Source organism: Podarcis pityusensis (assembly GCF_964106645.2).
Source record: "Podarcis pityusensis genome assembly, chromosome: 8".
Classification (NCBI taxonomy): domain Eukaryota; kingdom Metazoa; phylum Chordata; class Lepidosauria; order Squamata; family Lacertidae; genus Podarcis; species Podarcis pityusensis.
Genome location: NC_138033.1, coordinates 16,402,086 through 16,418,086, shown reverse-complemented (window position 1 = coordinate 16,418,086; position 16,001 = coordinate 16,402,086). Strand labels below are relative to the sequence as shown.

At 45.7% G+C, this 16,001-nt stretch overlaps 2 protein-coding genes across 2 annotated transcripts in view; one reads left to right on the top strand and one right to left on the bottom strand.

Annotated features, from left to right (window-relative positions):
• The window catches only part of LOC308483163 (uncharacterized protein), a 34,998-nt gene extending 28,335 nt beyond the window's left edge, over window positions 1-6,663 (bottom strand). Inside the window, exons 1-7 of the mRNA XM_081016750.1 lie at window positions 6,529-6,663; window positions 5,295-5,318; window positions 4,406-4,462; window positions 3,827-3,850; window positions 3,215-3,262; window positions 1,222-1,269; window positions 182-214 (exon numbers count right to left, since the gene is read on the bottom strand). Coding sequence (XP_080872876.1) covers window positions 182-214; window positions 1,222-1,269; window positions 3,215-3,262; window positions 3,827-3,850; window positions 4,406-4,462; window positions 5,295-5,318; window positions 6,529-6,597 — 303 coding nt within the window. The 5' untranslated portion in view covers window positions 6,598-6,663. The remainder of the gene's footprint in view (window positions 1-181; window positions 215-1,221; window positions 1,270-3,214; window positions 3,263-3,826; window positions 3,851-4,405; window positions 4,463-5,294; window positions 5,319-6,528) is intronic.
• A 5,384-nt stretch (window positions 6,664-12,047) lies between these two features.
• Window positions 12,048-14,955, top strand: LOC308484342 (uncharacterized protein C8orf90 homolog). Its single transcript, XM_081019205.1, has 2 exons — window positions 12,048-12,227; window positions 13,773-14,955. The coding sequence occupies exons 1-2, from the start codon at window positions 12,179-12,181 to the stop codon at window positions 14,606-14,608; spliced, it is 885 nt and encodes a 294-aa protein (XP_080875331.1). The 5' UTR covers window positions 12,048-12,178; the 3' UTR covers window positions 14,609-14,955.
• The last annotated feature ends 1,046 nt before the right edge of the window (window positions 14,956-16,001 follow it).

The window sequence follows — 16,001 nt, the reverse complement described above, 5'->3', positions numbered from 1 at the left end:
AAGGAATATAGTCTCAAGCAGATTCTTCTGGACTTGGGGGGGAAAGGGAAATTGTTAATGCCAGTCAGAAAGCTCCAACTTGCAAGAAAATCGAGCAAGAGCTCGTGAGTGTATCCACCCAGCAGAAATAAGTTAAAATGGGGATATTACACAAGGAGGTCAAAGAAGTGGTCATACTCACCGGGCCAGGGGAGCCAACGTACAAGCCCACCTGCTACGAAAATTAAAAGATAAATTCACTGATCCTGCTTTCTCCCACAGCAATCAGAACTGAATATATGGACAAGCCTTCCCTAAGGTTTGCAAGCTGCCTAGAGGTTTTACGACAATCAGAAGAGTCCTATAAACGTTGTGAAATAAAAATAAATAAATATGGTAGGGGTGAGGAACTTATCACCACAGGGGGCCAATTATTCCCATGGGGGGCGGGTTTCAGGGTCCACAGGTCAAACCCTGGACTGGTGTCCCTGGTTTAGTTTCGTCTGGATGACAAACAATAGGGTGAAGCTGAATGCTGAGAAGATGGAGGCCCTGTACGCTTGTACTCCCTTGGAAGTACACCTTGATCCAATACTGTTACTGGAGACCTCAGTGGCAGCTCCTCACCTTGGAATGCCATTATTATTATTATTTATTAAATTTGTAATGCCACCCTATGCTTGCAAGTCTCAGGGCAGTTCTCAACATAAAATCACAATACAGTCATACGTTGGGTTAAAGTCGCTTCAGGTTGAGCGTTTTCAGGTTACACTCTGTGGCGACCCTGAAGTAACGGAATGCGTTACTTCCGGGTTTCGCCACTCGCGCATGTGCAGACACTCAAAATGACGTCATGCACATGCGCAGAAGTGACAAATCGCGACCCACGCACGCGCAGACGCGCAGACGTGGGTTGCGTTCTGCTCAGGATGTGAACGGGGCTCCAGAACGGATCCTGTTAGCATCCAGAGGTACCACTGTATAAAAACACATAATCAAAATAAAAACAAGAACAACCCAATAATCTCCCCTCCCTGACACATTTTAAAAGGGAGGCTCCCCTGACACTGTCATTAATATCACACAGGTGACATTTGAGAACTAATAGCAAAGAGAGGGGAAGACCACCTCGCAAGTCTGCTGCAGCTGCACTTCCTGACCACCCTGAACCATGAACTACTAAACTGGCCACGTAATCTGATGGCGCATATCAAAGAACTTAGAAGAGTTTCTCATACTTACTGAGGAAGGTTGAGGCTGCCAAGGTTGGGCCTGCACACCGAGATAGGCCTGAAAAAGACCAAGATACGTAAGCAAGTTGCTCCGTTCTGTCTCTTGCCCACCAGACATCACCACTACAGAAGCACAATGGAAATCAAGCAGAACCACAGCACGTATTGACGAGCCAAGTCCAGGTCCTTAAAAAACTGGGGCCAGCCACTGTCAGTACTGGCGCATCCATGCAATGGCAGGGAGCCACAAACAGCTATAATTCAGCATGATGTGTGCTCTGGAGCCAGGGTCGGCCCAAGACATTTTGCCACCTGAGCCAAACCACAAGATGGCAACCCTTTGGGCCACCGCCATAATTCTGGAAAAGATCAAAACGCACAGGTTACTCAGTTCTGGCCAGACACACATCTCCATAAACTGCTCCTGAATACCAGTTGCTCAGCTAGAGGCAGACTGCATGTGTGAGTTGTGCGTGAGGCAGCTAGCACAGAACAGGGCCGTGTTTAAATAAATATTAAAACCATCCTCTGGTTGTTAAATAAATGAAACAAGACTATATGGAGGAAATGTGACACCTGTCTTTACTGGTTTATCTGAGACAGCATCATGGGCAGAACTATACGAACTGTAACTTGAAGAACTTGTGCTTGAGCTTGCTTTTCCCTCCTCCCTCCCCAGTCCTCTTTCCTCATGTGCCATGTCTTTTTATTTTTTATTTTATATATATATAAATTTCTATTAGTTTTTTAACATATCATTTTCAACAGTAATTAAACATGCTTTTACATCTTATTCAATTTTTTTGACTTCCATCAGTCCTGTCTGAAAATTTTCCAGTCTAATCTCTTATTTTCCCTATTACATTTCAAACTCATAACCATTATCTCTCTCTTTTTCTACTTTGTAACACTTCGTATATTTCTCCTTACAAAACTTCTTGTAGTCCTACTAGCGTAATTTGTTGATTACAGTTGCTCTTCAAGTAATTCACATACTTCTTCCAATCTTCTGTAAATCTCTGCTCTTTTCAGATTGTCTTTAGATTGCCATGTCTTTTTAGTTTGTGAGTCTGGGGGCAGGGACTGTCTTTGATGGAGATTTCTGCACGTCAGTCTTTTTGACTAAAAGCTGGGGGTATCAGTGCCTTGGATACAATATAAATAAACCAAATAAGCAGGGAAACCTGGAGCACCTGCATGGGTTTCATTTTGGCCACACCCACCACTGGCATGCGGCCCTCAGAGGGCTGATGAACAGTGAATGTGGCGCTCACACGCAAAAAGGTCTGTGAACTCTGTTTTAAGCATCCTTACATATTTCCACTCCATTTAAAATGAGTTTCCAAGCTTAATTCAAAGTGCTTCTCTTATCCTTAAAAGCACTAACCCAAATACCTGCTTGCCTGCCTTCTCTTGTATCAACTGAGATTGTCACCTTAGGCGTTTCTCCAGACAACCCCTCCATCTGAAGTGTGGTGGGTGCAGACCAGAGAGAGAACCTTTTTGATGGTGACTCCCTGCCTTCTCCAGGGAGGTCCTCCTGGTGCCTTCATTACCATTACAGTGGTACCTCGGGTTACATACGCTTCAGGTTACATACGCTTCAGGTTACAGACTCTGCTAACCCAGAAATAGTACCTCGGGTTAAGAACTTTGCTTCAGGATGAGAACAGAAATCGTGGTCCGGCGGCGCGGCAGCAGCAGGAGGCCCCATTAGCTAAAGTGGTGCTTCAGGTTAAGAACAGTTTCGGGTTAAGAACGGACCTCCGGAACGAATTAAGTACTTAACCCGAGGTACCACTGTATTACCAAAAACTTTGAAGAACTAAGAGAGTGAAGAGAGGGATACAAGTGAAGGTTGCCTCAGAGTCCGCTCCAGCTGATTTCCCAATGCTCAGTTTCTGAGCCATGTACTACTAAGTGATATCTAAACCAAGCTGCATAGTCTAACGCCCCATATCAAAGAACCTAGAATCTTCCAAAGAAGAGTTTCTCATACTTACTGAGGCAGGTTGAGGCTGCCAAGGTTGGGCCTGAACACCGAGATAGGCCTGAAAAAGACCAAGATATGTAAGCAAGTAGCTCCGTTCTGTCTCTTGCCCACCAGACATCACCCCTACAGAAGCACAATGGAAATCAAGCAGAACCACAGCACGTACTGACGAGCCAAGTCCAGGTCCTTAAAAAACTGGGGCCAGCCACTGTCAGTACTGGCGCATCCATGCAATGGCAGGGAGCCACAAACAGCTATAATTCAGCATGATGTGTGCTCTGGAGCCAGGGTCGGCCCAAGACATTTTGCCACCTGAGCCAAACCACAAAAAGGCCCACCTGCCCTGCCAGGGAAGAAGGGGTGGGTGAAGATCAACATCACAAGCAAGGGAGAAATAAAGATCTACATCAGGAACAAGAGGGGAGTAAAGATTGGGAACGAGGTGGGGAATCAAATCAACCTTGGAAAAGGTCGTTCTCCAGATTCCCCCTCCATCTGCAGTGTGGTGGCTGGAGATCAGAGAGAAAACCTTTTCAGTAGCTATCTGAGGGTGTATAAGTTGAGTGAAATTGTCTGATACCCCATACTCTGAATCGTCCAAGGAATCGTTTCTCATACTTACCGAATTTTGGCCGTCGTAAGAACCCTGAAAAAGATCGAGATGCACAGCTTATTTGTCACACTCACATCTTCACAATGAAATTACAGTGATGCCAAGCAGAACCACCAACTGAAGACCAGAGAGAGAGAGAGAGAGCCTTTTCAGTGGTGGCTCCCTGTCCCAGAATGCCCTCCCTGTTCAAATATTATTCAAAAAAAAAATTGTTGCATAAACGTACATCCTCAACATTAAAAAATTAAGGCTGCATAAACGTACATCCCCAACACCACCTAAGAACTCTGGAAACTGTAATTTACCCTTCACAAAGCTACAATTCCCAGAACCCATAACATACGTCAATTCCCAAGATTTGGGGGTTGTGTGAGCTTTAAATTTGCTTTATATGCATGGTGTATAAGCAACCTAAGAGAACAAAGAGCAGAATGAAGACAGCGACCATCTCAGACCTTGCTCCAGGTGCAGCCTCTGATAAACACCCTCCCCTGAATAAGGTACTACCAATTGATATAATGAGCTATGTAGCTTCATACCTCATAGCACAGAGTCACAATGACCCAAAGAAAACTTTCTTATACTTACTGGAGGAGGAGGCTGAGGCGGAGGTGGAGGAGGCACATTTGGGCCGGAATAACTAACCTGTAAAAGATCAAGAAACAAAGGTGGTTCAGTCCTTTTCCTTGCCTGCCTTACATCCCCACAACGAAACCAAAAATCAGTGTGGATAAGCTTGCTGTTGAGATTTGCAGGAAATTCCATCCCTATCTATAGCTCTTGGCTGCCTCCACGTGGAAATTTATTTGCACAAAAACTGATCATTCCAGGAAAAGCCCTTTCCAGGAGGAAAATAACAGCTTAGGCAGGTCCAGTGCTTTTGATAGGATCCTGTAAGCTGACCAGCCCAGCCCAGGGTAAGAAGAGGCAGAATGTCTTCTTTTAAAATAAAAATATAAAATGAATTTTATTTTTCATGAAAACCCACAAGAGGAGCATGAGTGCAACCTTTCCAGCCCACTCTTCTCCCCAGCATGAGGATGCTTCACCCTGTGCATAGCTGAAGAATGGAATTTGCTAGCACAGGATTTAGTGCTAGCTGGAAGCTTGGATGGCTTTAAAAGGGGAGTTCGACAAATTCGTGGAGGGCTAAGGCTTCTGCTACTACTAGCCACAAGAGCTGTGTACTGCCTTCAGTTGTTGGGCATCACAAGTGTGGAGAGTTGCTGTTCTACTCATGCGCTGCTTTGGAGCTTCTCAAAGGCATCTGATCGGCCACTGTGAGAACAGGATGCTGGACTAGATGGGTCTTTGGTCTGATCAAGTAGGACCCTGGAAGAAGATGGCTAATTCTAGCCCAGAACAGGACTGGTCCTGTTAAACAAGTGAGGGTGTTTTGTCGCAGATCCTACTCGCGTAGCATCCTTTTTGAGAGAAAGCATAACAAAAGCAGATGGACAAAATGTGTCGTACTTACGGAGGCACCAAAACCAGGATTCCACTGCTATAACAAAACAATTGAAACGATGCTGTTAGTTTCCATGAATTTAATTTGAAATAGACTCTGTGACATAAGCCATTATTTGCAAGCTGGATTCACAGTACGATCCTATTCATTCCTATTCAGAGTCAAAAGTAACTTCCATTGAGTTCAATGGGACTTACGCCCTGGTAAGTGCACATAGGAGTTCTGCCTTAGTTACTCTCTTATATCCGAGTACAAAAGGGTTTGTTGCATTCTCTGGAAGCACTGTATGTGGACTCAAGCCCTCTCCACAATTGGGAGACATTAACATACAGGAAAACAAGGTTTTAACCCAAAGCTCCCCACTTCAGTCAGTTACCTTCCATGTTGCAAGGAGTGGCAACGAAATTCAAATTGGTTGTATTTAAAAGCAAACCATCCTAATCTGCCCTTTCCAAAACAATGCACAAACTGAAATGCAGTCACCCTTCCAAATTACCAGCCAGGTAATGTGTACAAACATGCATGCACAATACCAGGGTAAAGTGTGAGCATTAGTGAAAACAGCATACAAAATGTATTACATTGGGGGGTACTGCCTTGCAGAAATGTGTATATTAGGGGAAATTGCTTGCAAACATGTAAAATTTAGAAATTCGTAATGAAATGCTGATGAATTTTCAGAATTACATTTTTCTTTAATGCAATCTACTTGGAAAACAAAGCTAAAGAGAAATGAGAAACTGAGATAAGTCAACTAACACAGTTACCACACTGGCCCCCACTGCTTCTTCTTACAAGCAAGATGCCCTCTCAAAACTCTCTGGTTTTTATAAACAGTGCCTTGACTTCCATCACTGAAGGCAAGCACAGGTATCTATTAATTATTTTGGAAAACTGTTCGCTATTCATTTGGACACTTCTTAAGCTACCATAACTAAATCTTGCATGATGGTTCCTGAGATGAAGGAGCAGGTTGTCATCTATGTTTGGACCAGATGACATTTTGAATCAAGAGGGCAAACTGAACCTTTAAAAACTGTCCTGATTTTAACCACTAGTTCCAATTTTTATTTTAAAAAAATTGTTTTTGATAATTCCCGAGCAAGCTGGGTTCAGGACTTCTGGTCAATAAATAACATGACACTTTAGATTCACATTAGTTTAGGTCCCCCCCCCAACCTCCCCCCACTAGCATCCACTTAAAAGCTGATGCAGTTCTACTAGAAGTCCGTTTCCATCTCACCTGTGCATCCGTTTCTCTTGCACAAAGTGCAGAGATTAAAAGAACCGCGGCTACAACCGGGAGCTTCATTTTAGCCCAGGATCAGGCTTCCGTCCCGGGTGCGAAATCGTTCAAAGGTGTGAACTGTGGCTCAGAAGCTGCTATTTATTGACCCATCACCACAAGCCACACTGCCCAAACTTAAAGCACCCATTGAGAGTGTCGCCAAATTACCTTATCTGGAAGGAAAGGTCAGAGGAACTGATTCATCACAGGGACACTCTTGCGGAAAGGACACCCTGCTTCCAGAGCCAACTGCTACGTGGACTCTTAAACGCCTCTGTAATGGAATGTTAATATCTCTTCAACAACCACATTTGGATCCCTTAATATTTTGACTTCATTATGTGGGACAGATACATTTTGATGATTTTCAAGACCATGTTTAATGCATTTTAACCATAGCATAGTTAATACCTGCAAAAGGGATGCAGGTGGCATTGTGGTTAAAACAGGGTCCCCAAGGCACAACACACCCTGCCTCCTCTACCACTCGCAGAAAAGCCACACTGATTTCCAGCAAGATCTCACCAAGATCTTGTGAGATCTCATGCACTCCACAATATCCCATGAGAGTTTGGCAAAGTCTCATGAGATTTTGCGAGATCTCACTGGAAATCGGCACCACTGCCGACACCACTTCAACACCGGTGGCGGTGGTGGCACAGGAAGTGTGATGGTGGCAGGTTAGGATGGCACTTCCTGTTCCACCTCAAGTGGTGAAACAGGATATGCCGTCCCTTTTATGTCTGGTCTTCCTTGAGCATTCATTCTCATTTGTTTGTGGGGCGATACTACAATAATTTGCTTCTGTGGAGTTTATACATCTTCCTGCAAATCCTTTGTTTAGTTCACACTTCTCACTTTCCTTACCATAAAATGACTGGGTTTTTGTTTTGTTTTGAAGTGGATTTCTTGTGCTAGGGTAACAGAGTGCTGTAATGCACTTTAATTGTGCAAAAGTAACTTTCTGGTATGCCCTGAAATCCCTCTTGCACAAAAACTGGCAGTCTGAAGACAAAGGAAAAAGAAGGAAAGCCAACTGCATACATAACTAACAGAAATTTGGTTCTCTACAAAGAAATTTGAGATTAATCCAAGCTGGCTGAGATTCCACGCTCCACACAAATTTATTCAGAGAAGAGTGAGTTTCAAAGGATGTCTTGTATTGTTTTGGTAGAGCATGAGGCTCTTAATCTCAGGGTTGTGGGTTTGAGCCCCACATAGGGCAAAAACTCCTACATTGCAGGGGTTTGGTCTAGTTGATCCACTTGGTCCAATCCAACTCTATGATTCTATGATTATCATAGTATGAATTAGGTGCTACCACACGGAAAGATCAGTTGCAGGTTTGATCCCCATATGAGACAGCTGCATATTTCTGCATTGCTACATAGGTAAAAAAGGTAAAGGACCCCTGGTCGGTTAAGTCCAGTCAAAGGTGACTGGGGCTGGGCGCTCATCTCACTTTCAGGCTGAGGGAGCCGGCGTTTGTCTGCAGACAGCTTTCCAGGTCATGTGGCCAGCATGACTAAATCGCTTCTGGCACAATGAAACAATGTGATGGAAACCAGAGTGCATGGAAACACCATTTACCTTCCCGCCGGAGTGGTACCTATTTAACTACTTGCACTGGTTTGTGCTTTCGAAATGCTAGGTTGGTAGGAGCTGGGACAGAGCAACGGGAGCTCAATCCATCGTGGGGATTCAAACTGCTGACCTTCTGATAGGCAAGCCCAAGAGGCTCATTGGTTTAGACCACAGCAACACCCGCATTACAGCGGGTTGGACTAAGTGATCCTCAAGGTCCCTTCCAACTCTACAGTTCTATGATTGCATTATTTCTTTACAAAAGCGGGAAAAGTATTATGTGACACCTGTAACAGGGCCTGTTCCACTGAATGCTGATGGCTTCAGCGGACTCTAGGTAGCCGTGCCAACTAAGCAGGGGTGGAATTTGGGTAACTGACCTTGTATGTGCTTATCAGAGATGCCATCTGCAGAAATCAGCAGTGGCTTTTCTTCCTGGAATGAAACTAGACCTTATCACCCACTAAGACTTGAAAACCAACCTTCTTTTAAAAGCACACCGCCTGGGATTGGTTCCAGATTGGAAACTCTTAATACTGGACCCATTCAAAAGAACTACAGTATCGGCCAATTTTTTTGCACACATGCCTGCACAACCGTGCTCATTTATTAGCTAACAAAATAACTCACAGGCCTAGTCTAATCTAATCCAGGGATGAGCAATTTTAAGATTTGCAGTATCTACTTAGTTAGTTAGGTAGTTAGTTAAATTAAAAGCTAGTCTCCATCATCTGGAAGTTAGTGCAATGGGGTCTTGTGGTTTCTTGAAGACTAAGGGTGCTTCCAGGTGTGGTTTGATTGTGGAATTCCCACTACAGCCATACCTTGGTTCTCAAATGGAATCCGTTCCAGAAATCCGTTCGACTTCCGAAAACATTCAAAAACCAAGGCACAGCTTCCGATTGGCCGGAGCTTCTGCCGCGTCAGATGTTCGGGTTCCAAAGAACGTTCGCAAACCGAAACACTCACTTCCGGGTTTGCGGCATTAGGGAGCCAAAATGTTTGAGTCGCAAGGCATTCATGAACCAAGGTACAACTGTACTCATGTACACAGGTCCCCCCCCCCCCGCAGTGTTCACACAATGCCACCATCAGCAAAAAGCCAGGCCAAATACATTCCTTTAAATATTCACAGAACAATCCTAACAAGAGAAAGCTGGCACAACTTTTGCTGCTGCTGTGTCGTGTTGGGTTAACTTAACTCCACTTCCAAACTCCGTTCACAAGGAGCTTGATTTACACTGCCCTTTTCACCTGCTTCATTTCTCTGGTTTGGCAGGTCACATAATCAAGCTGGTAGGGTTGGAACAGGTGTAAGATTCTCCTGTCCTTGGGCCACCTCCACCACACATGCCGGGGTGACCCCTTTGGGGACTCATACTGGCTTCTGTTCTGATCCACGATGAGGGAATTATGCCATCAGATCTAAGGCTCAGCCAAGTGGAGGGGCTTTTGCTGGCGTAGCCCTGGCTCAGCCAGAAACGCGCAACCAAGAACCCGCCAATTCCAAACTCTCTCATCCCAGTGGCGCACGGAAACGCCGTTTACCTTCCCGCTGCAGCGGTACCTATTTATCTACTTGCACTGGTGTGCTTTTGAGCTGCTAGGTTGGCAGCAGCTGGGACAGAGCAACAGGAGCTCACCCCATTGCAGGGATTTGAACTTCCGACCTGACTGGCAAGTCCAAGAGGCTCAGTGGTTTAGACCACAGTACCACCCCTCTGCCTGCTATATTTTGAGAACCCTGCTGGCAGCAGCTGTTCTCTCAAGATTTCCACCCCTTGTCCTTTTAGTGCACCCCCCAGGGGGTGGTACTCTCCCCTTTAGCAACCCCTGCTCTAAACTACGGCCAGGCAGCAGCAGGACACGGCAGAGTAACAGTCGCCACAACACCTGCAGCTCTGTTGCTCAAGCCACCCTGGACGCCTCAGAGTTGCTCAAAACCACCATCCCAGCCTCACCTTCTCATTTCCTGTAAGTCACTCTTGGTCGCATGCTACCCCAGTGTGAGTCGAACAACAGGTTGTGCTTAAATTTATATTAAATGGGATTTTTTAAAAAATGACTTTTCCCACCAGAAATAAAAGCCTGATTTAGAAGAGAAGGAACAGTTTTCTTTACAACACCTTTTTGCTTGGGAACAGAGCAAATTTAAATACATGTCTTGTATTTGGACAATGGAGCTGTCAGTCTCACTTTAGAAATTGAGAACTCTCAAAGGAGAGGCAAAATAGAGGTCTATGACTGCCACCTAGTGGATAGATTGGCAAGCTGCTACTTGTTCTTCTAAGTCAGTGGTCTTCAATTGACGTTTTATTCATTTTTTGATAATTCAGAGATGTAATCAAGAAAAGGAGGCATGAATATTTCAGCGGCAGAGGGTCTATAACAGCACAGCAACGTGCTTGTGCAGTGTCCACAGCTGGCAAGGGAGGGAATTTAAGAAGCCAGCATAAACTGAGTCGGACCACTGGCCCAACCAGCAACTTTAAAAGGTTTTGGATAAAACTCTTTCCAGAGGTTGGAGATGCCAGAGGTTTTACCTGGGCTCTTTAGCATGGAAAGCAGATGCTCTACATCCTAGGTATGGCCCCTCCCCTAAAGGGAGAAAAACAAGAGAAAAGGCACACTTTTTAAAAAAACAACAACGCTGGGCCCCATGTTTAATGATGGAACTAAAGGTGATGCCAGAGTCAGAAAAGTCTCTCTGTTCTACAGGATCAGTTTAACTCAATCTCTATGAAAAGCAACTGGCATGCGGGTGGCACTGCGGTCTAAACCACTGAGCCTCTTGGGCTTGTCGATCGGAAGGTCAGTGGTTCAAATCCCTGCAATGGGGTGAGCTTCTGTTGCTCTGTCCCAGCCTAGCAGTTCGAAAGAACACCAGTGCAAGTAGATAAATAGGTACCACTGCGGCGGGAAGGTAAACGACCTTTCTGTGCGCTCTGCTTTCCATCACAGTGTCCCGTTGCGCCAGAAGCCGTTTACCCATGCTGGCCACAACCGGAAAGCTGTCTGTGGACAAAAGCCGGCTCCCTCGGCCTGAAAGCGAGATGAGTGCTGCAACCCCATAGTCGCCTTTGACTGGACTTAACCATCCAGGGGTCCTTTACCTTTAACAATGAAAACAAATGTTATGCTGTCAGGCACAGGTCATGGTGATGCCAGGTGAGATTTCAATGTTGTGTACAGTATAAGCTTTGGGGAGAAGAGAGGTGGGGGGGAGAGAAGAGGGAGCGGGGGATAGTAAACTTGTATTATTTTACTTAGTGCATGTGGGAGCTTTTTGTGTCAGCATCACTTGGGTTGGTTCTCTTTCTATTCATTTATTTTCCTTTGGCAGTGAGGAGGGCAGGCACGACATGTTTGGCTGTCTTTAGTTGACTGCAGGGTATTGAGGGGGGCTTGGAAATATCCTTTATCTTATTCTACTTCCTCCTCCACCCTTTTCTTCCCCTCCAGCTAGAGAACAATTAGAATATGCCCCAGACTCTCATGCAGGTGCCCAGTCTGGGATGCTGGGAGTTCTAGTCCAAACATCTTGAGGGTACTAGGTTCAGGAAGACTGCAGGGATAATATTCATTATTGTTTATATATACAATTAAGATAATAAATCCAGTTCAGTGGTGGTCATTTGTTCTTTATTTTAAGACGTTGTAGTGGTTTCATGGTGCCCAGCCATGTTTTCTTTTTATGAGTTGGTGGTTAATAAATATTGTTATAAATTAAATAATATAATAAAATTAATGCTTGCGTGCGCCCCTTGGTTAATTCCTCCACCCGCCCACCCCCCCACGCATCAACAGCCCTCAATATTTTTTATTTCCCCACCACCAGAATAAAACAAAGAGCCATTCCCCCCCCCCGCATTCAGCACTCATTGTTTGCATCACTATGCTGCCCCCTTCGTCCCCATTCATCTGTTGTGATGTCATCATAGAGCCATTGTAGTTTCCTAGGCGACTATAGTCAACAATTGTTCCCCCAACCCCTTTCCGTATCCACCTCTCATGAGTTACAATGGCTTCCTTAGTTCCAGAGACTTTGGATAACCCACCTAGGCCTTCAGGTGATGGATCTGGGAAGAATATTGCAGGGTCTGGGAGGGAAAGCAAGAGCCTAACTAGCTGTAGGAAAAACGAAACAGAAGGGTGCAGAATTGAGACCGGGAACCGGGAGTTCCATGGCCCAATTCAGCCTCCTAAATTGTGCTGGCTGACCCTAAACGGACAACCCAGAGGAAGGTGTGGTGGCTCTCAAAATGGAAGCCCTTGGTGGAGCTCTTTGAAAAGAAGGGGCCTGGTTGAACACTAAGTGATCTTCAAGGAGAACTAGTAGTTGAAATGAAGTACAGAGGAATGATGGAGACCCACTTTTGCCAACCTGGAGCTTTGCAGATGGTTTTGGTCAACAACTCCCAGCAGCTCCAGTGGCAGCCCAAAACATCTGGAATGGTCCAGGCCTGCAAAGGCTGATGGACTCCACAAATCAATGCCACTCATAAGAAAGCTGGAGCCATGTACACTGTCAAAGTTTTTCACCTTTCTCATCAGCTTCTTCGCTGCCTATCAGCCACTCTCCATCTGTCACATTCCTTCAGTTCCTTTATCCATCCATCCCTTTATTTTTGATGGTCATCATCTTTCCCCCTGCTTTCATTTGCCAAACCCACTTCCAAGCTTATATATCTTGACTCTCTCAAGGTCAAGTTTGAATGAATGGCTGGTTGGCTAGCTTATTAGTATCCTTAACAAACTGCATGGCCCAATAGGATTGACCTCAGCTATACACATCAATGCACCCCTCCCCCCAAAAATCACCCTGCCTAAAAAAAATAAAACACACTCCAAATAATTCAAGGATAAAGCACAAAAAGAAAACCAGTAAGAAAAGGCCTATCATTCATCCAGTTCACCTTTAAAAGGCCTTGGTAAATGAAAAGGTCTTGGACCTATCAGTAAATTTTATTGGAAAGGGGTGGGGAGTAATAACTGTTGGGTAGAATAGGTGCCACTACTGAAAAAGCTTTGTGTGGAGATATGTTGCATCCAGTGCTCTTTTTTTTTCTTTTAAAATGTTTAGGGATACTCTCATTTTCCTACTCATATTGAAATACTGCCCCTCAATGAGGCCAAACTTAGATTCACAAAATGTTTAGGGGTATGTGTACCCCTGCGTCCCCCCAGAAAAAAAGCACTGGTTGCATCTACAGAGATCTTCCTTTCCTTCTTTTTGCAAAACTATTGCCCAATCTATCTGGAGATCCACAGGTGGTCAGTTTAGCTTACTAGTTAAACTGGTCATTCTTTTGGGTCGTCACTATGTTCCTCTCAAACAAGTCTAGACTTGAGAGAGAGAGTTGTGGGTGTGGGTGTGTGCATGTGTCTTATCTCATTTGTGCTGGAGTATGGAGAAAGTCAGCAAAAGTGACAATCTCTCCTACTGTTCTAAAGGAGCTCGCCACTGTTTCATACTTACTCTAAATCACAGCACAAATGAGATCTCTAGGGAGGATATCTGTAGTATCCAGAGACTCAGAGTAGGATGTCTCCAGCAAGCAAATGAGTGGATTTGCTGCCATTCGATCCTGACCCTTTGGGTTGTACACTCACAGGTGATGAAGGGATCCCAGGTCTCCCTGCCCCGCTGCAACAGGGCAAGCCCCTCCCCATTGCAGGAAGTGGTACCAAGCCTGGGGGAGGGAACCCCTCGCAAGACTTTCTGCTTCCTCCACCTCTTCTGCCGTCACCCCATCTCTTTAGCCAGGCAGCTCCACACAACACCTCTCCCGGAGTTGTCTACAGCCTGCCCGGCTCCACCGCAGCAACCACCTCATCACCCCCGAGGCTGGTCCAAACTCTCCCGGGCTCCTTCCCAGATATCTACGATGGAGACATGAAAAGGTGGGAGGACCATTTCCGCAGCATCCAGAGAGCCTACAAAGAGTTTGGCAAAGAGGATGACTTTGCGATCCGGGTGCTCACTGAAGATTTCACTCTCCCGTTCCCTTTCGCCTGGCCCAGCAAGGGCGAGGCGTCCCGGCAGCTGGCGTACGACCCCTCGGACTGCTCCGGCTTCGATTTCTTCCTGCACCCAGGGCAACCGGTCCCTCACCTCCTCCAGCCACTGCATGCCACCACCCAGGCATTCTTCAAGAAGAGGCGTCTGGAGCAACTGGCTCTCAGTTACGCCAGCAAAGCGTCCCTCGCCGGTGCTCCTGGGCTGCCCACGCAGCAAGAAACGAGTCCCACCTTGCGGCCGGACATCATGGTCATCACCAGCGTGCCCTGCGTGGCTGCCGCGGCGGCTCCCGGCGAGCCACCTTTCCTCCTGCAAGACGGCAAAGGCCACAGGAACATCCAACCTGCCCCAATAGCTATCCCAAGCTCAGCACCAATGCAGTCCATCAACCTTCAGTTCATGAGCCCCACGCACCATGGGCAGTTTTAGTCCTCTTGGACATTTTAGATCAAAGGAAGGCAACCTGATGCTCTCCAGGTATTGAGCTCCCATCAGCCCTTGCAGCTTGGATATTAGTCAGAGGTGATGGAAACATCTGCAGGGCATCATGTTGGCCACCACTCTTCCAGATGTTAGCAATAGTCCTGAAGCAGGACATATTTTTAAGACTTTTTTAAAGACCCAACACCTTCATCCCAGCATTGGTGCTCTGAACATCTAACTGAGGCTAGCAGCTGAGCTGCTAAACACTTTGCGTACGGCTACAGATGTCCACCTTGCAACCCGAGTCTGGCTCCCTAGAGAGGACATTAATAAAAAAAGCTTTCTGTCTCCCACTCCATAGAGCTTTGGTGTTGAGATCATTGGGATGGGGGCAGGCGCTGTCCAATAGTCACTTGCTTTTTATGTAAAAATACCTATACACCAATCTGTAGATTGGACTACTGCAATGTGCTCTATGCAGGGGCTGCCCTTGAAGATGGGCAGCTGGTATAGAATTTTGTGGCCTGATTCTTCCAACAGAAAAGACCACAAAAAGAAGGTGTTTGTATTGCCACAGCTGTCCAGGATGCCACCAAACTACTGGACCCAATTCAAGGTGGTTGCAATTACCTTTAAACCCTGAGCAGTCTTGAGCCTAGCATGCCTTAGGGAGAACATCCTCCCACTTCTTCCAACCCTTGCTCTCAGGACCAGGGAGAGTGGAAGAGTCTCCCTTAGAAGGTTATGGATTCTCCTTCATTTGAGGCTTTTAAGCAGAGCTTGGATGGTCCTGTCACCTAGATGACCCTTCGAGTCCCCTCAAACTGTACAATTCTATGAAACCTCAGCGACTGTAACATCCTTTAGGAAGGTGTGTGGCTTCACTGAATGGTGGAGGGTCTTCTCAGTGGTAGAACCTACATTGTGGAAGAATCTTCCCAGAGAAGATTCTTTACTCTCTTAACTATTCATGTTTTACCAGAAAATGAAGACAAACCTGTTTTCCAACCCCTCCGTGGACAAAGTATCTGCTGATTTGTGTTTGGGGTTTTTTTTGCTCTAGCTCTTACCAATAATTTTCTTGCTGTGCTGGATTTTGTTTTTTGTAAATGGTTTTCTATTTCTTTCGTTAGTCATTTTAGTTTAGCTTTGTTGCACACCACCAAGAGTGCTTTGTAGAAAAGCAACAAACATTTAAAATAAATTTAAAAATTCAGAAGTGCTGGAGAGAGGGTGGGCAGGAAAGTAGATCCTCTTTGTTCTTCTGTCCTCATCGTCACACAACTGATTAAATGTATCCACCAAAGTTGGACGTCCCTTCTAGATTCGCACTGTGGATTCCAAGCTGTAGCAGATGGGAGTGATCTGATCCCCACAATGTTTGGCAGTGTGGTCAGCA

Excerpts from the sequence above, each read along its gene's own strand:
- LOC308484342 (XM_081019205.1), top strand. The coding sequence starts at position 12,179 with ATGGCTTCCTTAGTTCCAGAGACTTTGGATAACCCACCTAGGCCTTCA. Across the intron at positions 12,228-13,772 it reads TAACCCACCTAGGCCTTCAG|GTGATGAAGGGATCCCAGGT; the intron begins GTGATGGATCTG and ends GTACACTCACAG.